The sequence below is a fragment of the Pantherophis guttatus genome, chromosome 3 (assembly GCF_059756535.1).
Source record: "Pantherophis guttatus breed Tessera chromosome 3, ASM5975653v1, whole genome shotgun sequence".
Lineage (NCBI taxonomy): Eukaryota > Metazoa > Chordata > Lepidosauria > Squamata > Colubridae > Pantherophis > Pantherophis guttatus.
The window spans coordinates 177,727,383-177,752,575 of record NC_142065.1 but is presented as its reverse complement, the minus strand read 5'-3'; the positions used below and the strand labels follow the sequence as shown (position 1 = coordinate 177,752,575).

Here is a 25,193-nt window from a genome sequence, read left to right as displayed (position 1 = left end):
AAAATGTTTTACTCTGAAACAATCCTGTCTGATAATTGATTCTTTCTTTCTCTCTCTCTTTTTTTGGCTGAGGTGGTAAAACAAGATACTTAATGGTGATAATGAGAGAGATTATAACTGAGCTGCATTTCCTCCCTTTATTTCACCCCCACCCCCACCCTGAAATTACATTTCAAACTATTCTCATTAAGCAGAAAATTAGACTTTCAGAAGCCTATTGGTCCTCATTAGCATTCACTGATCCTTGGCTGGGTCTGTGTCCTAACATCTTTTAATTAGCACACTGCAAATCTAATCAGTGTAATAAACGCTATTAATCTTCCTTTTCACTTATTTTCTCCCAGCACATCATTTCACCTTTCTGTGGGCCTCGGTGGCAAACACAATTCCTGGTGTATTCTGGGCGATATATTATCTGTTGAGGCACCCAGAAGCTTTTGCAGTGGTGCGTGACGAAATTGACCATTTGCTGCAGTCAACAGGTCAAGAGAAGAGGCCAGGAGACAGCATCTACCTCAGCAGAGAACAATTGGACAACCTGGTCTACCTAGGTAATTTATTTTATCCTTTCTGAAGAAAAGTAGGCATCTCCATGTAAAACTCTGTTTATCACTCATTTTGTTTAGTGGGAAGGTGGAGAACCCAGCTGCTTAATTGACATAATAACAATCATTTACATCAATTATAAATTATGTACTTTATAGCTAGAGATACACTAACTGCATGTAAACATAAAAGCCCAGATAATTAACTAAGCAAAGTATGGAAAAGGTTGAATCAAAGCTTTGCAGTTATTTACACAACGTGTACACATATTAAGTTTGAGTCTAAACATCTGCTGAAATGGAGAATACATTTCAGAGGCATTGCTTACAAGATGGGAGAGCAGGGCCTTCTCCTGAATGGAAAGGAAAAATTTGGAACAATCGACTTCTCCTCTAAATATCATTAGCCTCCACAGCATCCTTTTAAAACATAAAACAGGATACATTCTCATTTTTCTACACATTGGCAGATTGTTAGCTTTGCAGTAAAAGATATAAATATTTTAAAATAAAAAAAAATTATTTTCAAAGAAGAGGAGATATATGTAGAATGTTGTGTAATTGGCAAACTTCCCACTTTTTAAGCAATTTTCAAGGAAAAATAGTTTGGTGGAATTTATGTGCAGTTTATTGATAGTAGAAACATAGCTTTTCATAATAGGGGTGAACACTTGGTTTAGAAATGATAATCAATTGTCATATCCACACGATCTATCCTATATATCTTGCTTGAATTTGTACTACCTTAAAATCCATGTGCAAAATTGCTCTTTTAAAAAAGTTTATTTCTTTACCTTATTGCTTTTTTTAAAAAAAAAAGTGTGTTTTTTTTTTAAAAGCATTTTATGAATTGTGAAAAAAGCTAAGCTGAGAGAACTATGCTGGAGAAAATCTATCTTTGTGGTTGCTAAGAGTCAACACCAACATGATGGTACTAGGTATCAATCAAGATATCTAAGGATTCACAGATAGAGAAATTAACTTCAGTTTCAACAGTGCTTGAAAGTTTGTGAACCCATATTTCTGTATAAACATGACTTAAAATAATACTTGTTTTCCTTATGTAGTTTTGGATAATTTTCTTCAGTAAATAAATGAACAGGCATATTGTTTTTTAATCATTTGATTGAGGTTTAGATGTACTTATACAGAAATATTGAAAAGTTGAGACTTCGCAAACTTTTAAACAGCATTATAAATATACTTGATCTAAGCCTCATCATATTATACATAGTCAGATATTCTAATTACATGAAAAAGACACTCTTTATTACTTTATATATTACTTATATACTTTATATATTACTTATATTATAACAACAACAATTTATTATTACAGTCTTAGACCAGAGACCAGAACAAATAAAAGCACTCAGTATATATACACTTAAAAATTCTAGTATAAAATAATAAATAACAACTAAAATCTATAATAAAATCCAGTGTCAATTATACATGGTCTGACTATTTGATAGTTGCAATCCCTAAACTGAGTGGCATGTTGTAGATTCAACACTAAAAGAGAAATGACTAAGCAGTGCAAAAGGTTTGCTACAATAATTATATAACATCGCTATGGTGGAGTAGACACATGTTTGTGACGAATCCCCAGTGCTGCTGCGCAGAATCTAGCCACCTGAGATGTAGTTATGGACTGTTCATCCTTAAGCATCCACTGAAGATAGGTAGTATTGGAACAGCCAGGATACCTAGCAGTTATTGGCAGAATATATTTTTCCTAATCTCTATATAAAAGGAACATCTAAGGAGCATGTGATCTCTACTTCTCCTGAGCCGCAGGGAGAGATTCTTTCAGTGAATGGTATCCTTTTATACTTGCCGTACAAGACTGCCAATGGAAGCATGGCACCGTGCAAGTACAAATGCTTTCCGGTGGTTTGTTGACTTCAACTGACTAAGATAGCTGGCATGAGCAACAACACATCTAACGGCATCTGGAGCCAGAAACAGCGGTGCTTTCCCTAAGTCTGCCTGCCTCTCAATGTCCTCCGCCCTTTGTCACAAGTTTTGTCTTGCTAGATCATAGTCCATCTTGAGTGTTAAAGCTGGGGGAAAGCCTAGTTTGGCAAGGTTGGACTCAACAGCCTTGATCCATGATGAAGAGAATTTGTCTTGGAGGATTAATGGAGCAAGACCTTGCGGAAAGAAGTTAAGCTTTAGCCAGAGATTTAAGGACGCTATACAGATTCTTGTTTCAACTTTTGTCAATCCTGTCTGCAGTGCATTTGAGACACAATGCAGCATCTGGAGAATTGATTTAATGAATTTGGATTTAACTATTTCTAATGATGTAAAACATGAAGCTGACTATCCGAGCAAGGTCCCATAAAGAAGCTGTGCTAGCGACTTGGCCAGAAAAAGCTTAAATGCAGCAAGGACATAATATCCTCCCTTTGTGTGGAAAAATTTAAGAATGGTGCTCGTTGATCGAAGCAGCTGCATATTCTCCATGTGCTTTTCTTGAACCATTGGCATGAATGACCAATGAAGGTGGTTACCTGCTCTATTTTAGATGTATTTATACAGAAATATTAAAAAGTTAAGACTTCACAAACTTTTAAACACCATTATAAATATACTTGGTTTAAGCCTCATCATATTATACATAGTCAGATATTCTAATTACATGAAAAAGACACTCTTTACTGTTACTTATATTATGTTACACATACCAACTTTATCATGAAAGATGCATTTAAAATCTTTTCTATATAAAGAAAAACTTGGGAAGTTGGGAGGGGGGCTAGCTAGAACATATAGCATAATGGTATATCAGAAATGTTATGCTATTCCATGCAATTTTAATAGCGTCATCATTAATTGAGATTTATTTATGTAGCAAAATTTGTGACCTGCCTTAATAGTTAAGTCAGGCTAAAGGCACAATAAAATAGGACAACTTTCATTTCCTTATTCTTAACTTGTTATTTATAGTTCTAAAAGGATGTCATCGAATAGTAATTTTTAGTGTGACAGAAGAAGAAAGTTCTTGGAAAATAATTTCAATACAATATAATATAATTTTTTGTCATGTACTCATCTGTTGATTTCCCTTGATTCCAATCATTTTTGGAATCTGTCCACCAATGTGGCATTCAAAGACTATTCAAAATACAATATAAACATTCTTTTTGACCTAACAAGATAACAAATGCAGGGCAAGCAACTTGATTTCATGAATATCACATGTGTGTGAACATCTCCTAATGTATATTGTATGTGGAATGGATGGATGGATGAAGTTTAGAGAGATGGACAGCTAGACATCCAATCACCAGAATTTGGGGGCCCACATAGACTAATAAGTATGGAAAGCAACAGAGCCTAGCACTTGCTTTGGTGAAATACCACTACTATCTGCTAGGGAAGTGAAGCAAAAGGAAATGTCTGTTGGAAATGATTTGATGTTAATGGAAAGTAACCAAACAGGATGGAATATGAAGAGGGGCAAGCTATGGTTGGACTGAATAAAGAGAACAAAGGTGAGATTAAGGAGGCATTAGAATGAAAAAAAAATGAGGAAAAAACCCTTTACACAGAGATATTTTGGTGTGAAAGAAAAGAATAAAAGGAATTCAGGGTGATTTGGAAAGATATGGTGATTGTATATCTTACATCCTGGGGATATAATATGATAGTCAAAGACTAGATTCAGGCTATTTTGGTCTTGTTTGTAGTTTTGGGAGAAAAGTTACTTTTATTTCTATTACATCAGTTTGCCTTTTTGTGTTTTGCTGGGCAATGGTGGCCAACTTTATAATTTCTACAAGAAGGGTAAAGACACGCCTAATATGATTTATAGCATAGTCCACAGAAGAAATTAATATTTGCTTTAGAAAAGATGGACAATGCTTTCCTGGCAGATAATATTATTCAATGTGATTTACCAACAGCAGAAATCATTATATGTAAACTCAAACCACACAAAAAATGCATAGCTAAGGAATCCTCAGTAAGAAGTGAATCTAAGTTACAATGGGGATTGGGATTCTTTAGGTTTCTAAATATTACTATACTACAAGTGATAGGTCAGTATACTGGTAGACACTAGTCAGATTTGGACTTCCAATATTATTGATGATTGTCAATCCCTTTCCTCCTTTTCCTTGTTCCCAATCAGATATTTTTCTCTGCCATCTTTGTTTCCTTGTTTTATGTTTCTTCTGTTGTTTCGTGTTTTTAAATGTTTTTAACAACTTATAAACTTCCTGGAGTCACTGGGAGTTGTATGGCAAATCAATTTAATGAATTATTATTAGATGTTCACTACGGTATGAAATCACAGCTGCCAGTTCTTTAGCTAGTAGTGGCCTTCCTATGCCTCAAATTCCTCTCAAATATTTAGGATGTTGTAATGTAGAGGCATAGTACATGACAGACCCAGGCAGTGAGGCCTTTTTTTAATTGACAGATGAAAATGTTGTCACTGTGCAGATTTTCTGAGTGCGGTCCATGATTTCTTGGTATGGCACCCAATGTGCCGATAAGCACTGGGACCACCGTTTATGGCTGATTTATGCCATAACCTTTTTGTTTGAATTTTCAGATCTTGTTACTTTGTGATCTTTTGCCATTCTTTCCCTTCTGTTTTGCTATCCCCTGGTAATGCAACATCTATTATTCATGCTTTCTTCCTTTCAACTACAATTATATCTGGGTTGTTATGTGCCAAGACTTTATCAATTTGTATTTGGGAATCCCAAAATATTCTAACCTGCTCATTTTCAACTACTTTTTCAACTCTTCTGTTTCAAGGACTGAAATTGAAACCTTCTGTATACAAAACACTTTCCACTTCCCTGATGCTTCTAGCTTTAAATAAATTATTGTATCATTAGAGATCTCACATGGTGAAAGAAGAACCTCAGTTGAGAGATGTGAAAGTATTTTCACTTTTGTAAGGATTTATGTCAATAATCTTAGACAATACATTTTGTTCTAAATTAATTAACATATTTTAAAGATTACCAGGCATGCAGCAAAGGAGGATTTGTTCCCCTTCCTGTCCTCATATCCTCTGTGTGGTAGATACAGCCTTAAAGTCAAATAACTGTGAAATAATCTTTCTTTCTTTCTTTCTTTCTTTCTTTCTTTCTTTCTTTCTTTCTTTCTTTCTTTCTTTCTTTCTTTCTTTCTTATTTATTTGCCACCCATCTTGTTAAAGTGACTCTACACAGCTTACAGTACTAAAAGCATTTAAACCATAAAAATAAATATTTCTAAAATGATAAAAATGGAGATACAATCAAAGATAAAAATTATAGTTAAAAGATGGGGAGGGAGCAGGATGCATAGGTGGAAGGGAGTCAGGATTGCCTCTTAATTCATAAACCACTTCCAGTGTTAGGTCACACCCTTTGGAGCCCAAGCCATCTGGTAGAGCCAGGTCTTTGGGTCCTTATGGAAGGTCAAGAGGATGGGAGCCAATCTCACCTCAGGGGTAAAATGTTCCAAAGAACAGGAGCGATGCAGAAAAGAATCTTCTCCTGGACCTCGCAATCTGGAATTCCTTGACTGATGGGGTCTGCAGCATGCCTCCTCTGCCAGTGCAGGGAGGGTGGGCCAGTCCCATTAGAGTGTGATGGTTCCTTAAAGAATAGAATAGAATAGAATAGAATAGAATAGAATAGAATAGAATAGAATAGAATAGAATAGAATAGAATAGAATAGAATAGAATAGAATAACAGAGTTGGAAGGAACCTTGCAGATTATCTAATCCAACTCCCTGCTCAAGCAGGACACCCTATACCATTTCTGAAAGATGACTGTCTAGTCTCTTCTTGAAAACTTCCAGTGATGAAGCACCCACAACTTCCAAAGGCAAACTGTTCCATTGATTGATTGTTCTCACTGTCAAAAACATTCTCCTTATTTCTAGATTGAATCTCTCCTTGATCAGTTTCCATCCATTATTTCTTGTCTGGTCTTCAGGGCCATGCCATGCAGGGCTTTAAAGGTAATAACCAGCACCTTGAATTTCACCTGGAAGCAAACCAGCAACCAGTACAGCTTGTGGAGCAGTGGTGTAACATGGATAACCTTAGAGGCCCAAAGAACTGCCCATACCATTGCACTTTGTGCCAACTGAAGTTTCTGAATATTTTCCAAGGATAGCCCCATGTAGAGCAAATTGTAGTAATCCAGATGGGAGAAGACCAAAACTTAAATGACTGAGCTCAGAAACTCCCGATCCAGGAAAAGTCCCAACTGGCAACAACAAGAAACTGTACAAAGGCTGTCATTTTTTTTTTTTTAAATGGACTGTTTTCACAATAATAATCATTTAGACTTTCTTGTATTGTGACCTTGTATGTTGTTTGTTTGCTTCTTTCTTTCCTTATTATTTCTTTTCAAACTTGACAGCCTAGTTTTACATTATTTATTTCCTGATTCCAGCAATTAGCTTCAATCCCTCCCTTCAAATCTATAAATCCATAGATCACAATACTAGTCAGACATTTCTTTGGTGAAATTTGAGAAGTGCATTGGTAGCACTTCTTGAAAATAAAGGTATGCTGGAAAAAATTGATTGAAAAAAGACAGTTTTTTCGTTGCTGGAGAAAGTAATTTCATATACATGTAGGCCTAAGTACATTTCCTTTGCACTGTTATTGTATTTTTTTTTTTTTGCAGATGCCAAGAAAACAGTTAGTGTATTCTCCTTTCCCCCTCTTCCATTTATCCTCCTTTCGAATTGTCCATGTTTCTCCTTTTGCCTATTCATATATCTGATAGTCCTACATATCAATGAAATATCAGTTGCCCTTCTTAACCAAGTTGGACTAAGTTGAAAGGAGCATCAGCTGCTAGGTAAAGAACATACTTGTGCATACTTTCCCAGAGATACCATATAGAACTGTCTATCATAGATCTCCATATACTACAGATTCTATCTATCTTTCCTCCAGTATCTTAAATGTAATATAGTAGGCACATTCATTGATACACATAATGCATACGCATAGCGTACATACTGGGGATTTATATCCTAAATCTTCCTCCTGTCTTAGGAAGGAAATTTTGAGCCACTTCCTGCCTCTGCAGCATTTTCTCTTTGGCAGACAGAAAGATCAAACAAAAGAAAAAAACTTTTATTTAAAAGGGAAATAGGAAAAGAAATTGTACAAGTTACTTTTTAACTTTAATTAGTCACACAGCTCTTCATTAACAAAGGAAATACAATTATAGAGGTATTCAAAATCAAGCAGCATTGGAAACATCTAATAGAAAAATATGTAGGACAGTGACAAGCTCTGAACAAAATTCCAAAGTGATCCATTCTACTAATGGAGAAACAACTGAAATAGTTTTATGCCAGTCTGCATAAAACATACAAGGATTGGGCTTGTGGAAAGATAATGTTCCAGATAAAATAAAGTGGTCTTTAAAAAAAAATTAAACAGGGCACTGTCTTAACTAACATTTTCCTTTTCTTTTTAGTCATAACTCTTGGAACTACCTCTGTGCCAATTTGTTATCTAGAAAACCCTCCTTCCTTGAATTGCCAGCTATAATCAGGCGATTCTTAGCTTTCTCTCTTTCCTTACCCTACCTTGTCAAAAACATCTGGCTTTTTTGTCCTGGACTTCTGCTTTGTTTTTCAAAAGGACCCAGATTCTCTGTCTCTGACACGGAAGGAAGCATTGAGAGACTGTTGTTGTTGTTGCGTGTGTGGTGAAGATCATGCCCAAGACAAGGTTTTATTTTGAATGGCTAAGCTGTCCTGAATATCAGTAATTTACACTAAAGAGAACATTGTATGGGACATTGTTTACTAGCAGATAGAAAAACTAAAATTAAACAGTGCGAGAATACAAACTATCTTGAAGGATACAATAAGCATGGTACCGTTAAACATCACTGTTTTAAAACTGAATGAAGTGGGAGAAAGTATATGTTTTATCTTTGTATCCTGTGATTAATTTAGTTCTGTTCAGTCATTCTGCAAACTATAGGTGTGTTGCATTTCATAATTCTTTTATATAAACATAGTGCTCTGAAAAGAGTAGATGTATCCAAAATATTTGCATATTGAACAACTATTTTTCTTTCCTATACCCTTGACACTTACAGGGTTCCTATTACCTGCTTAATATAAAATTTAAAAAACCATTATTTGCAGCATTTTTTTTTATTAAACAGTAACAGATCAAGATCATGTTTAATTAAAATTAACTTGCTTACCAAAGCCAAATGTACTAATGATTCACAATGACCTTTTATTACCTGCAGTCCCTTGTTTTGGCTGGATGATTGACAGCTTGCTGTTTGGCTCCGTGTTGTATTTCAGCTGACAAGACTTTTCATTTTAACTCAATTTGCCTGCCTATCACAAGCTGGTGGCGGGCCAGGCGCAAGTCGGCCAGCTTTGCCTCAGCAGCTTGCTCCATTTCTCATTAGTACGCATTTATTCAGTGGAAATTGGAAGACAAATGCTTGAAGGCATGTGAACTAAGTATAGCAAATTAGGTTTAAAGACTGAATATTTATAAGTATATTGAAATGACTTCGACTTTTAAAAAAAGATTGTAGATGAATTGGAAGCAGAGAATATAAGAGAAAAGGGGAGTGGGAAGACTCTAAAAATAATACTCTGGGAAGTCTGAAGGCTCCCTCTTCCTCCCTCCCTTTCTCTCTTTCCCTCCTTAGAAAATATGTCAACTTTACTGACAATCTCTCTTCATGTGTTGAAGTTTCAGCATCTCATGTGTGTAGGAAGTGGGAAAACATGAGGGTCATGTTCATTTGCTGCTTGGTTATCTCTTGCTTTGCTTTAAATTGCCTTGTTTGTTCAGCACTAGCACAGAAACAGATGTTGTTCTCTAGAGCTGGATCATTTACGGTACCTCATGGTGCAAAATGGGAGGCCTCCCAGGCTATCCAGCTGGTCTTACAGGAGTGCTGGCTTATGCCTACTGAAGTATGACAACCGCAAGTACTGTACAGGCTGCTGTTTTATCATCTAGTTGTCATTCAGTGTCTAAATCCAGTGTATAAGGATTGTTGGGGAGGGGAGGAGGGAGGAGGGGAGGAGGAACTGGGAAAGAGTGTCATTTTTTTGTTTGTTTATTTTCATGGTCGGCTGCCACAAATCCACACAAACTCCCTCCTCCTTTGCTGATCATAATGTGACTCATTACCTTTGTCATCTAAGGATTATCAGCAAGATCGCTCAGAGCAAAAGCCGCGGCTCCTTTTTCCCCACATAGCTGGTATTGGAAGGTAAAATAGATTTGTCATTTATGATCTGACCGCTAAGCCGTGCTCTGAGCTCCATTACTGTGATTAAATTCTCTATAAGAGAAGTTTGCCCGATTGTCATTTGGGATACCACGGTGGTCAACAGACTGCCATGCTTCCTTTCAAAATGTCAGCCAATCCAATATGACTTTGTGGCTTGTGCTACTCAAGTGGAAACCTGCTATTTGAGCAGCAGCGACACTTTGCCTGATGAATTCGCTTATCGTTGCTGTGTGTTTTGTGCTTTGCTCCCTTCCCCTCACTGGCCCCCAACCAGGATTTGGTTGCTTTGGTGTCCAGTGGCCCTACATATGTCAGTTACCATTTCCATACTGCAGCCTACTATGCTCTAATCAGCTTCATTATGCCTAGGCTGCATAAAGCCAAGTAATGGAGCCTGGATCTTTCTTTTGCATTGGGGGAAGTTTTCTCTTGCCAGAATGCAGCCATTTGACATCTATTGTGCCTTGTGGCTATCCGCAATAGAGGCCATATTCTGGAATCAGAGGTTTTTTTCTGGCTTCGTCATCAACAAGCCGACTTGATTCTCCCTGATTATAGTAACGAAGGCAGTCCAAAAAAAATATGCACAGCCTCACTGTACGTCACATTGAATCACGGTGTTGGCCACACAGAACTGACCGCAGCCTCATTTCTTTAGACAAATACACGCTTAAGGAAAAAAAAAACTCTTGCAGAAAAGCATCCAAATCAGCTTTATTTGCCATGCACTGTCTTTAATTTTTGTAGTAAAAAAAACACACATTTGTAACTGTCCCTTTCAAATGCTTCTAGGCTAAGGTTGCTACACTTTCTTGTAAATTAACCTTTAGGCTCACCAAAGCTTATGTGGCAAAGAGGGGATTTTAATGTGGATATTCCAAAATGCATATAAGCAACTATCTATGCTTGATCTTATGTTCTACGGGTGCTCTGGTTTTTGCATTGCTAAGGCTTGTTTTCACACTGATAGCTTGAAGGAATCATGCTGTCTCCTACAGGACCCAGCCATGCTGGTGGAGAAATAGTCAGTTTTGATTACTAAGTGAGAGATGCAGCCGCAGACAGGAGGTACATGCTGGTATGCATGCTATCAGAATGATTTATGCAAATTATGCATATTATTCCCAAAGGAATTTCTCCTCAAACTGCCAGGATAAATTGCCGGAAATTAGCCATAAAATCTGTCATGCTAGGAGCAAAAGGTGAAGGCTACTGGGATGGCAAGGACATTTGCCTTCCCAAGCTTTCCAGGTTATGGTGGGCGTCTGGAAAAGGTTTGGGATTTGTGTCAAAGCATTACACAGGATATGGGTTTTCCCCCATTAACTTGTCAAAGTGCCACGCATAATTTGAATTTGCTCAGCCAACAGTAGAAATTATGATGTGATGATGATATTGCTAAGGGTTCCGTAATTCCCAGAATCCTAACTTCACAGTTATTCACAGTATAGTTATTTGAGTGCTTCATATTGTAATGCATGATTGAAGCCCAGCACAAGGCCTTTGGAGGAGAGCTCTGAATCCTATAGTTGGTATTGCAACCCTTGCAATGTATATAAATGCATAAAAATATTCCTCTCTCTAAGGGGGGCATTTTAGTGAGACGTACAAATAATGGTTTTCCACCCAAAATCCACTACATTGTCTTGAGCTATCTATCTATAGATAAATATATATAAATAAATATAAATATATAAATCTATCAGTTAATAATTATATTTAATAATTCCAAACAGCAAATACTCCATTACTCCTACAAGAATGCTTTTGTGTCCCGTTTTTGGTTCACCCCCTGCCCCCCCCGCCTATTTTTCCCTCCACCTTTTTTTTTAATAGCCACATCTAATAAATTAATTCAGTGGCTGTTATAGGAATTTGTAAATTCCAATCATCTTCAGTATTTTTAATGGTTTAAGATCTTGTTTTGTTCTGTTTTTCTCTTTATTTAAATGCAGAAAGTGCTATAAATGAGAGCTTGCGAATGTGTTCCTCGTCAATGAATATCCGTAAAATCAAAGAAAATTTTATTCTCAGCTTTGAAGAGAACAATGAAGTCTGTTTGAGAAAAGGAGATTTGTTAGCAATTTTTCCTCCAATTCTGCACATGGACCCTGAAATCTACGAAGATCCTCAAGTAAGAGTTGACTGCTATTGCACATATGATCACAGGCATATTTCTGCTACCAGGCTCTTTATAACACAGATTATTTTTTTTAGAGAATGGGGGGGGGGGAACTGTGGAACAAATCTTCCTGCTTTCAGTTCTTTTCAAGATGCCTGCTGCAGGTCAAAGGATTTAAGGTCTAAAGGGAGAAATAATGGCAATGAGGCTGACTGCTTACCCCCTTTGAGACGAACTGACAATTGTTCACTGACTACCATAAACTTGAGGCTAAATGTGGGCTTTGTTTGGAAGTGGATCATTGGATGGCCAAAGAAGGCAGAATAATGAAAGGTGGCTTAAAGAGCAAATAATGTGGGCTATTTAGTTAAGTGCCCCCAAAGCATCATTGATTCTCTAAAGCCCCTATAATAGCAGTGTCTTCTTAAGACGTATGGTTTTTCACCTCTCTTTATAGGGATTGGTCTTTTCGTGGTCAATTAGTGTGGCGTTGTGAACTCAGGATTGTAAAGCTGTTGCTCTGCAATGAAGCTTTGAGGGTAATTGTGTCATCTCCATGTATTTTCCCTTTTCTGAAGCTAAAGTTAATGAATATCAAAGACTGCAAATTAATCCTGTCTAGTTCAGCTTAATGCAGCTCCAGAAGTTCATCACCTGCATGCAAATTGAAGGGCTGTTCCCTCAGTTTTTACTGAAATATGTTGCGACCGGCTTGGAGATGCTGTAGAGACAGAAATGCAAGTCACAAGGCTTTACAAAAAATCAGCATTTTACTGAATTCCATGGAGTCCAGGGATAACATGATATGTTGCAGTTATGGTTTATAGGGCATATAAACTTCTCCAACAAAATGATTCTGAGCAGTATTTAACTCCCTAAATCCATAATTTGGGTTAAATAAATCTCCAATGATTAAAAATTAATAAATTAATCTAATATATTATAAAACAACCATATACGGTAGGAATCAGTGGTGGGTTGCTCCCGGTTCTGTCCTGTTCTATAGAACCGGTAGTAAAACTGGCGGGAGGCTCCGCCCACCTGCCCCAACGTCATCAAGGGTGATCTGCGCATGTGCAGAAGCTTCTGTGCATGCACAGAAGCACGGGCATGTGAGAGAGTGAAGCGTGCTCGCGCGCGCGCGCTCCCATTGCGAACCGGTAGCAAAGGTAAGTAGAACCCATCCCTGGTAGGAATCCACCATTCCAAAAACAATTTAAAATGTTTACTCATCAGAGGGACAACCATAGTTGCTCAATGGGCTTGGGGAAAGAGCAAATCTTCACAGATTTTATGAAGGCTAGGAAGGAAGGGGGGTTCCCACTGATAGGGGCATCCTTTTGGAAAGGGTCATTAGGGTATATTTTCACTTGGACAAAGGAGAAGTCTTGAGAAATGTCCAAATCGCCTTGTTCTTTTCAAATCATCAGCCCTACCCAGTTCCCTTATAGACTGAGGAGATATAAGGGATGCTTTCACTGACTGACAATAAGCTGCTGATACATTTTCAGGATATGGTCCTTGATATTTATGAGCCTAATTATTTTGGAATTAGGTTATTTGAAGAAGCACCTGCTTCCATCTAGTCCTATCTGATCTTTACATTCTGATCTGGATGCCTTGCTGACCATAATATATATATGAATGTGACAATTGATGAAAATTGCTACCTTTTTCATTCTGCCAGCAGAGAAGTTATGCTGAATCAAAAATCACTTCCTAATAGAAGGGACACTTTCAGCCAGAGATGGCTCATTCTGGAGTCAGCCTTTTGTAATAGAAAAATAATTATAGTTACCTTTTCAGAAGATGATGCTAAAAAATAAAATACGCTATTTTCTATGCTTGGTATCACCAAAATATTATATTTATGTGTATTTGTAAAATTGGCAGTTGACATAGATAAAAGTATCTATAATGCTAACGCCATTAAGCATATAAGCATGTGTGAATCAGATTAAAAATTATTAGACTAGATTATGTTTTTAAAATCAAAATGTTTAAAAATTAAACCACATGTTCTAAGATCACCCAGGCCTTTGAAATCTAGGATTGTTGTAGAATATAGCAGCAGGAAAGGGTATTATTAGGTATGTTCACCACCTTGAGTTATTTATAAAAATAGTAAAAGCAGGATTTTAAAAAATAATATAAATAAATGAATTAATATGATGACAAATTGGCCCAGGTCAAAACAGTTTATCCCAGTGTAGGATTCCAATAATGGTACTTTGTAGACTACAGTGTTGTCTTTCGGATTTTAAATATTTGTAATGCAAAGCTGTAATTGTATTGTTTGTTTGTGTTGGGCAGAAAGCATGCAAATATTCATGTGATTCAACTCTCTGTACCTTGTATACTCTTACTTGTACCAAATGGTCTTACTCACTATATGTGTTCCTAGCTTTAATGTGTGGAGAAGGGAGGTATAACGTATAAGTTTATAACCAACATTTCAATTATGAATTTCGCAAGGCAACAGTCGTGTAGCAACAGTTATTAAAATAACAACACAAAACCAAGACATATGATAAAAATATAGCTAAAAATATTAAGTGTCTTTAGTACCATTAAAAACAGGTGGGAATATGCCTTATATCTAGTACTTTAAAGTCAAGTTAGCAAGTTGGATAAGTCTAAATAGAAAATATCACAATTTGAGTAGCATTCAAAGAAGATCTATTCAGTCATCTGCCTAACCTTGGGAGGTTGATATACAAAAGAAAGAATTCACAAGATAAACTTGGTTAACAGGACATCTATATCTATACCCACCAATGATGGGTATGTGTTACTACGTCACCTGGACATAACCTTCAATAGAAGGCAAAATTTATGAAATACACATGGGATATCATTATAGCAACCTTAATTACAAGTTAGGTTAGCTTGACCCTTTCAATATTTGGTGTGCAGCCAAGTTCAAAAGTTGAATTTAGCTTTTATAACTTGTAGTCTTATCCATACTGTCTAAGCACCTGCTCAAATATCAAAGAACCCAGTGTGACTTGGAACAATCCAATTCATGTAATAAAACCAATTCCTCATGAGGACAACAAAGAAGGTGAGAAATACAATGGAATATACAAAATCTGTTTGGAAAAACAAAAGATTCTGAACTGGTATCACACAATACCACAGCTGGTGTCATTCTGTTTCTGCAATGGTTGCAGTGACACAGTGAAAGAATCACTTGTAGATCCTTTGTGTCTCAGATGTTTAAAGAGGAAACACCACTATCTAGGCAAGTCACATTAAAGTAAAAAGATAAACAACCATTGACAAAATATGTAAAGTTAAAATCAGCAAAATAAAATTAACCATGTGGCCCTGAATTACATAATATTTCCTCCCTTACTCGGTTACTTACAACTACTATATATTGCATCTTCTGTATTTAACACCTACTGGAAAAGAACCCTTAATTGTTTTTGAAAAAATAGGGAAGGAGCCACCTTCTCTATTCCAAAACCAAGGAGCCAAGGAGCTACCATGAATAAGCCCAGTCCCCTCATGGCCATACAGAATAGATGGGCAGGTCCTATCTGGATAACATGGCCTGAAGGTAATGAGGACCTGAATCTTAAAGAGCTTTAGTAACCCATTATAATTATAAAAGCTGAATTTAATAACTCTTGAATTTAGATGAGCAATGAGTACATGCCCTTCAGAAACATCCATGGTACAGTTTTTACTGGCTGTGCATGATGTAGTCGTGGTAGCTTCATTCTATACTAGCTTAAGTTTTTGTATCATTTGCAAGGGCAGCTCCAGCTCAGCAGTTCCACTTAATGTAGACATGAATTTTTACTTCCCAAGGAACTGCTTCCAAACAGAGTTGGGAAAAAATGATAGTGCATGTTTCTGCCAATTTGAGATAGAAAGCCTACAAAAACTACAGTGGAAAGCCTGATTCAGGCTTTGCACAATCTAAAGCAAATCTGCCAGTTGCCTCCTCCTTCAGCCCACAAAAAGATGAAAGCCAAATTCTTGGCTCTCTTATTTGCATAACATGGTTTCCTGGCTGAATCACAGTTGAATCTGCTAGTGTACAGAATTTAAAAGATGGGCTTTCAGTAGGGATGAGGTGAGAGTGCACATAAGTGTGTATGAAGGACCATCTGTAAGTTGTGCTTTAATGCATTCACTCTGAAGTCCCTAGTCTGTATTCTTTAATGATTTCCTGGTTGCAACATACTTTAAACAGATGGGCCCTTTATCAATTACTAAAACTATAAACAAGGACAGTGTGCCCTTCTAGTTTTGATTCCAATCATCCCAGATTTTCTGTATGAACATATTGCAAGGTTGCCTCAGTAGTGCATGTTAATGCATTTAGACTCGCCTTCACAAGTTAGAAGGCTTTCCAGCAAGGAATTCCTGATTCTGGAATAATTCTTAAATCATTTAAGGAATTATTTAGAATGATCATTATTGTAGTGGTGGAAATTAGCAATGTTCTCATTGTTATTATTTCTACAGAGCAGTACTTGTCATGTTTATTTTGCTGGTGCACATTCTCCCCAAAATACCACGGTCAAGCCATGAGCAGTACCTTCAGCCTGGCCTGGCTTCTGAAGGTTATGTCAAATTTAACAAGCAGGGAATTGAAACTGAAACTAGGAAATGGAGCAGACGAAAATGATAAGGTGGTGCTTAAGAAATATATTGGTCAGATTTAGAAAAGGGGAGATGGTGTGCAGCCCTAAACAACAAAAGTGAAGAAAGGAAGTCACACTAACCTGAGGGAAGTGACTAATTTTACCTCCCCTTATTTTAGTTAGAAGAAGCAAATGTCAATATATAGTGCTTCTTTTATTATGTTTCTTGTGTTTTGTCTTAATATACGATCTTCATGTTTTTGTATCATCACTGGTACAGAATTTCCACATGGAATTCAAAATCAGTAAGCACATGAATAGCAGATAATCCAATTTGTTTTAAATGAAACCCAAAAGGAAATGAAACTCAAAAGGAAAGGAATCCAAAGGTGTAAAGCATAGGAAACTTGTTCATAAAATAGTTTACAGAGCTGTACGGCCTGATTTGAGACAAGAGGACCACATTTTAAGACTTAAGGCACAAGTGTGGTCTTACTTGCCTTCCAGAAGTATTAGGAACAAAAACAAAGAAGTTTTTCCTGCTTCTTATGGCCATGTAGCATCTGTTTAACCATTTAATTTTCATTTTTCTTCCAGACATATAAATTTGACCGCTATGTGGAGAACGGCAAGAAGAAAACAACCTTCTTCAAACAGGGAAAGAAGTTGAAATATTTTCTAATGCCATTTGGCTCTGGAAGCAGCATGTGTCCTGGAAGATTCTTCGCAATGAATGAAATTAAAGTCTTTGTGATTTTAGCATTGGTTTATTTTGATATGGATATAATAGAAGACAAACAACTCGGACAGGGCAAAGATAGAATAGGCCTTGGTATTTTACTGCCAGATTCTGACATTATTTTTCGTTATAAGCTTCGGTCTTAGTAGAGAACCTCTATTGCTTATATAACTATCTTACTCAAATCAGTCTTTTATTAAATGTAATGTAGCATTTGTAATTTATGGGTGTCTTTACAGGTTTACTGTACTTTCATTGATATTAAGTGTTTAAAATATTATCATAGACTGTGCTTTTCTGTGCAAAAAACAATGAGAAGCAGATATAATCCATGTAAATTCTTTTTATGATACGAATTCTAGGATCTAAGGTCCCACAAGTAATTCTGACTCATCCATGGATCCATTGGTCTTCTAAAGAGAATTGGATACTAAAACTAAAATCCTAAACATCTTTCTGGGAAGATAAAATCTACTCATCCTGGAGACACGTAATTCAGAGTAAACATAAATAAGGGACACTTTTCCTGTTGATTCTGGAAAAATTACAATAATAAGTATTGCTTCTATTGCCATCCTGAGGCATAATAACAAGGATTTAATCTTTCATTCCTAGAGTCTCACAAAAAAGTTAAATGTTTTTCTGTGCCAAGGTACTTCTGTTTTGTAGCCAACAGTTTCCCTTCTACTGAGGAGTCTTTCACTAGGTGACAGCATTTGGCAAAAGTTGGGAAACTTGCTAAAAATATAAACTCTGACAAACCCCTTCCCCATCCTCTTTATATATTCTCTGTAACTACTTTGGTATGAAGAAGATGAGAACTGCTCAAAAGACCCTCCTTATATGGATACTGCAATAAAGCAAGATAGCTTAAAAAATACGACCAAAAGAGGAAAAGGTATTTGTCTTCATCTCAGCCAGGCACTTCATTGTGCAGAGATGAAGAGATTCTGCTCATCATGGAAAGAAGGAACACGATTCTCACTGACACATTTTATGATGCTTCAACACTTTGACCAGTTCCATAACCAGAATTGGTTCTGCACATATTATGCTTTTTTTCCCCTTCTCTTCAATCCTGCCAAATTCTTAGAGACTCCCTGGACAAGTCCCTGCAGTTTACTTGGCAAAGTTTTTTCAGAAATAATTTCCCATTGCATTCCTCTGAGGGCTGAGAGGTAGTGACTGACTGAAGGGCATCCAGCTGACTTTGTGCCCAGGCTGAGGTTAGAAGTCCCAGTCTCCTGATTTCTAGCCTGATGCCCTAACCACTACACCAAACTGTCCCTATACATGCAGAGATTTTCTTTCCTAGAAATGGATATGTGGCCTTACAAAGCAACTTCATAGAAATGTTTTGTCCAAAACTCTATATAGCTCTAATAGATTATCGGCAATATAACATAATTTATGAAGCATTGACTAATTAGATAAGCTACCTGTCTGTGCTATTGGTACTCATATGTGGGAGGAAATAAACTTTTTTTTAATTAATCTGTCAGATTTATTCTAGGTAGTGATGGTGCACACTCTATGGGCAAATGCATTGCATAGTCAGTTGAAGCTCAAAATCTAGTTATTTTTTTACAGAATGATAAGCAAAAGTAACATTATTACAATGTTGTACAGACGTGCTTGCAGAAATGTCAGTTGTGAAACATACCCTACAGTTGTGAGGATTCCTCCTTTGGCAACTTTTTGATATCAACTGTGGAACGAATTAAAAGCAGATTCTTTGTTTAAAACATGGCTTGCATTTCGATTCAAGTTGTGATTTTACATTTTGAAATTGTAAATATCGTGTGTTGCATGATAAAAATGTAATGGCGCTTTGTTAAATAGGACAGCAATACATACGCCAGAATAATCACTGCTCTATAGCTGATATGTCTCTCTGGCAACCAAGAGAAGACAACACTTGTAAATGTACAACTGAGATCTATGAAAAGGTACAGTTGACTGCTACTTGATGCTCAAACTTTCACCGGGTATAGAAAAAAAAAAAAGGCAAGTGAGAGGCTATGTCCAAACCCTGCACTACACTATAGACTTGATCAGGGTAAAATCCAATTTTTTCCCTACCTGTTCTGTGGGCATGGCAGGGAAAAGATATTGCAAAATCTCCATTCCCACCCCACTCTGGGGCCAGCCACAGGTGGTATTTGCCCGTTCTCCGAACTACTCAAAATTTCCGCTACTGGTTCTCCAGAACCTGTTAAAACCTGCTGGATTTCACCCCTGGAGTTGATGGATCTTCAAACAGATTTTTCTGCAATGTTTATAACAAAGTCATATTCGAGAGGAGCAGTTGTTTTTCTTTTCAACTGGAACTAATAAATTGGTGCAAGTTCTTGCAGACGATCTCCTCCCACGTCTGTAAAATAATTCTCTGGTTTGGGTTTTCCCCGGTGAAGCTACTCATGACCAAGTAGCATCATTCTTCTAGAATTGACAGGATAAAACAATACAAATTATTATTAATGAAAATGATTAAGAGGACTCTTCTTTCTAGTTTTAAACCCTGCCGGTCACCCTTAACCACAACACAACCATATCCTGACAATATCATTGTCCTTACTCTATGCCCAGGAACTAAGTGAGACTTAGATACACTAGAATAAAACTAGTATTTTCCTTTTTAAGGTGACATTCTTCCATCATAGCTTCATGATGGAATAATGAATAATAATGCTTTATTATAATCATATAATAATATACTATATTATCTTGGAACTATGGTCAGATGGAATCTTCCTAAGATGGCATTCTCAGCAGTTTTTTTTTTTTTGTGTTTGTTGGTTTGGTTTGATTTTTGCCAAAACCAGACAGCTGGTTTTGTTGTCAAAGCTGCCTCTTTGGCAGCATGCTTTGAACAGGACCTACTAGGAATGAGTCAAGATAACCATTGGGTGACTATGGACCTACCTGAGATTAGAAGGTAGCAATTCTCAGTGGGAGGAGCTGGAAGGAAGAGTCTCTATCTATTCCTTTCCAGCTGTCTGCTGTTTTAAGAATTTACGGTGCTTTTCCTGTCTTTGAGAGGAGCTGTTTATGACTAGCTTTAAAAGTTTCAGCTGTAAATTTTAACTGCTAAATATTTTGGACTATATCAAAATTGTCAAAATGCAAGCAATATATCAAGATAAAATTTATTGGGTAAACTGGGCAGAAAGAATACTTTTCAACTTATAAATTCAACTTGAAAATTTGGCTAAAAAGCTTGATAAAGTAACAATGGTTTTAGAAATTGGTAACCCAATGCAAATAACAGTGATTTACAATTAGATGGATTAGAATGTAATTTGATGCTGGCAGATCTGAAAGATGAGGTGGATTTAGGAAATGCAAGTTGGTTAGAGGACTCCAAGAAAGGTATGGATAAAGACTCAAAATTGATCAGTGATGAGTTCGACTTTTTGAAGGAAATTGGGGAACAGATTTATTATACCCAGTCCGAAAACAAACATTAAGAGGTGTTATGTTACAATTTACAGGAAACTGTTTTGTGCAATAAATGCTATGGAGATACACACAACAGAGATTTCTGACTTTGGGGAATAAAATCCAACTGCTAGAAAACATCCCAATTCATATCTTAAGGGAAAGCCTTATTATTAAGAATCAGTTGAGGATATTTGATCCTGGACAAATCAGAGACAATGTCTGTGGTGAATTATGGTAGACCAGAAGCCATTGTTGACTTTCTGCAGGTGAAATACAATAAATGGATTATTAACAGAAGGTTTTGAAGTGTAATTTAACTGTTGGTTTTACCAGTTAACTATGTTTTCATATAGCAGATAGATGTCAAGCTAAGTGGGTTAGGTAAAGAGTGTTGTAGAAATTTATAAATTGTGTGCCTCCTTTGCGAGGCAGGAACAGGTATTATTTTTGAACTATATCAGTATCAACTAGGGGAGACAATTTATGTATATGTCTGTTTTGTTTTTTTCCTTTTATGCACTTTTTTGAGGGTAGTCTTGTTTAGCTTTGTTTTGTTTTTTCCCCTCTTTTTTTGGAGTTTGAATTTTAATATTTTGAATAAAATATTAAAAAATGAGAATCGGGGAAGTGTGGCCAGTTGAACTATTGTATATCAGAGGTGTGCTTTGGGTATGTTGAGAAGGGTTGGTGCACTCTCATCCCATTGGTTGTTAGCTAACTTCTCTTCCCGCTGATTGTTGGCCTACTTCTGCCTTGGTTGATTGTTCTCACCATTAGTACGTGGCTTTCTCCACTTCTTTCATGCCCATCAACATCCTTCTTTTCTGTTCTGGATATCGACTTCTCTCCAGGCTTCCTAAAAGGAAACAAGGAGAGCAGATCCCAACTATTTTATAAGCAGAAGAAAAGAGGGCATGTTTTCCCCCCTTGATCTGTTCTAACAGTATTCTGAAATGGAACTTTATTTTAGTTTGTTACAATCCTGCTTTTCATGATTGTAGTGTCCACATTAACTTGCTTATGTGTTTATTTGCAATTTCTCTATATTTGTCATTTACAAACACCTGTTTCCTCTTCTATCCATAAGTGGAAATAAGAAACCTAGTAGTTCAGCAACCAGTTAGTTTCATTCACTCGGGTTTATAGCAGGATTCAAATATTTAAAAGACACAACCTATTAGTTAAAACTAAATACTGGTCAAGAGGGAGGCTGAAGAGGAAAGCTCCAGAAACAGAAAAATGGCTTCTTTCAAGGGAACGTTTTTGGCCTTAAATCTATAATGGGACACACAAAATCCTAGGGCTCCATCAAACACAGCTTAAAAACTCTGCTTTGTGGGACCTGGCAAGTTGCACAATCATAGGACCTGCTTGCCTTCTCTCTGGCATCCTCCATACGTTTCTTTATTTCACATTTTTAAAACCTGGAAGATATCTAGAAATTTAGGAGAAGGTAGACAAACCAGCTCAGAGAAAAAAAAGCCCAGGCCTGCTCCTTTTGCTGCAGGGCCCTGATTTATGTATGCTTTTTCATTCAGAACTAGGATGTCTTGAGACAAATCAGTTTCCCTCCGACAAACGTACACTCAGAAGCCATTACAATATTGTTTGGCAATGTCTTGGAAGGGCAGGAAATGGCAGTGAAGAGAGCAAATGTTATGCCAGCATTGTTTAATGCCACCTCAAGCACAGATAGAAAATACTTCAATTTACTATTGGGAAAAGACTTTCCTAGTTTCTTAAGAGTACTGGTCAGCATTCCACAAAAAATGAAATCAAATGAACATTCTCTTGAAGAATCATAAAAATGGAATAGTCCAAAACAGAAGAATTACAGAAGTTTTATGTACTGTACAGTACAATATATTTGTTGCAATCTTGGAAATTGTTGTCCTTAATGAAATAGGATTAACTAGTGGTTCCAGACTAATTGGTAATATTAAAAGAAGTAGCCATCTGCTAAATAATAAATTCAATTCATTTTCAATAGGTTCTATTTCCTTTGGCAATGGAAAGGAAATAAATTTGAACAATTTCAGTGGGACCTATTTTCTTTTAAAAGTTTCCAGGAAGTTAAGCAACCTTTTAAAATTCAAAAAACAGTGAGATTCGGATATGTTAGGTTTTAATAGGAGAATTAATTACATTAATTTTTAATTGATGTACAGCTGGCCTATTAGGTTTTATATTAGCTAGACTGTGTCCTGTCATTTTACCTTTTTTTACCCAAACCAGGGGCAGTGGGGATATTCTTTATGGATTGGCATGAGTGGATCATATATTTGTAATGGTCAAATAATGCAATTGTTTTTTAATTTACTATTTTTGCTTTAATATAGGACCTTTTACATTTTATGCAATAAGTGCTTGACCTATACCTATTCTAGTTTTTAAACTGGTGGTTGTTGTTTTTTTTATTGTACCATGACAAAATAGTACAATTAAATATTTTTCCTAAAATATATTTACAAATCTAATAGGGGGGTTGTTGTTTTTTGAGACACTAATGTCATCTCTTAATTCCAATTAATTATCCTGCTGCTTCTTACTAGTTTGTTATAGTTTGTATAACAACAATAATGTACACAATTTCAGAAAAATATCAGAAATTATAAAACAAAATGCAGGGTTAAAAAAAACTTGCTTGGTGAGCACAATGAAATATACATACAAAGGTACGTACATACATACATACATACATACATACATACATACATACATACATACATACGGAGGGAGAGAGACAGAGACCAAGACCAAGACCATTTGGTGTAGTGGTTATGGCATCAAACTAGAAACTGAGACCATGAGTTATTTCCAACCTTAAGTACAAAGCCAGCTGTGTAGCCTTGGGCCAGTTACTTTTTTTCAGTCCTAGGAAAGAGGCAATTGCAAATTATTTTTGAAAAGCCTCAGAAAACTACAAGGCCTGTCCAGATAATCTCCAAGAATCAGACATTACTGAATGCAAGGGGAAAAAATGGTTCTATATATAAAATATCTGTGTTCAATTGTTGAAAGAAAGACACAACTTTTGGGCTATGTCATCCATATGCAAATAACTCCTTATTCTATTCCTCTTATCACTTCAAATTCAAGTAAAACATTGGAAGAGGTGTTCAACTTGTTGCTGAGTTTTTTTTTTTAAATGACATTTTGTCTTTACATACTTTTTGACACATTTTATCCTGTTTGCTCTATTCTGCTTTTCCAATTTTATGTCCTTTAAATTTGCGTGTGGATTTATGGCATGTACCCATATAAAAATACTAACTTGAATACTAAACCCACTTGGAAATATTTGCTTGTAAAAAATGTATTTAAAAAACTATTGCTAGGGAAGGGAAGAGCACCGTATATGGGATTAAAAATCTACCAGATAGATCGCCTACTTTGCCTCTTGTATGATGTTTCCCAGTGATCACATATTGGACAACTATTGTGTTTGTTATCTAAGACTTTCTGATATACTGTTAGTATATTTAAGAAATTTCAAAATTGCGGTTCCAACTAGACAACAATAATTTACAATTCCAACGAACATATTGATGAAGATGTTCCAAAGCTAATTCACTCTGGAGTCCTTGGATTACAAAGTCAATGACTGAAATAGAAGTGGCCCATCAGGAATTATAAATCTAGTCATGGTCAGCTGATTAACAGCTTCTTCTAGGCCTGGTGTCTTTGGACCAGGCATTGTCTCTCAGCCTAAATTACATCAAGGGATAATTTCTGCAGGAATAATTTTGGAAGCGGGATACTAAACATATCACCTAAAGGTCCATGAAGAAAAGGTAATCTAATGAACTGTTCTTCATAGCACTTTGAAGTCATGTAGCCATATTATTATAACTGATGTGTGCTAGATGATGACAAAGGAAAAACCTACTGCATAACTTTATAACAATTGGCACATTGACCAATATTTTGAAAGCCAGTGAATGTTGACTATTTTATTAACTTCAAACATTAATATCGCATTAAAATGTCAACTTCTGGTAAATTCTTAATAACTGTTTTATTTGCTCTTAAACCATATATGGTAGAAATCCTCATTAGTAACATCTAATAAGAAAAACTGATATTTCCCTGAAACAATACATGTCTGAATAATTACATATGACATGGAGGTAAAGATCATTTAACTTTCATTTCAAGATAATCATATGCCTACATATTTCAAATATCTCAATGTCTGCAAAAATCACATGGTATACAATATTCATATTGGGAATAGGAAACATCCTGGTTAAAGATTTTCCCTGAAATCATGAGGTTTCATAGATTATCAAATGTATCATAGGATACAAAGCTTTTGTATTTCTCTTGTAAACTTCTGGTAAGGTACTCATTAATTTGGGAAAAGATAGATTTAAAACAATGAAAACGTCATAATTCGGTACCCATGTTTTTAAATTATATCAGGTTATTACCAAGAGTAATGAAATCTATTATGTTTAGATATTAATGCAGTGTT

At 36.2% G+C, this 25,193-nt stretch overlaps 1 protein-coding gene across 2 annotated transcripts in view; it reads left to right on the top strand.

The window, feature by feature from the left end:
• Window positions 1-19,017, top strand: part of CYP7B1 (cytochrome P450 family 7 subfamily B member 1) — a 105,742-nt gene extending 86,725 nt beyond the window's left edge. For both annotated transcript variants that reach the window (XM_034429862.3, XM_060681959.2), the window contains 3 exons: window positions 345-551; window positions 11,766-11,944; window positions 17,131-19,017. In XM_034429862.3, coding sequence (XP_034285753.1) covers window positions 345-551; window positions 11,766-11,944; window positions 17,131-17,418 — 674 coding nt within the window. In that variant the 3' untranslated portion in view covers window positions 17,419-19,017. The remainder of the gene's footprint in view (window positions 1-344; window positions 552-11,765; window positions 11,945-17,130) is intronic.
• The last annotated feature ends 6,176 nt before the right edge of the window (window positions 19,018-25,193 follow it).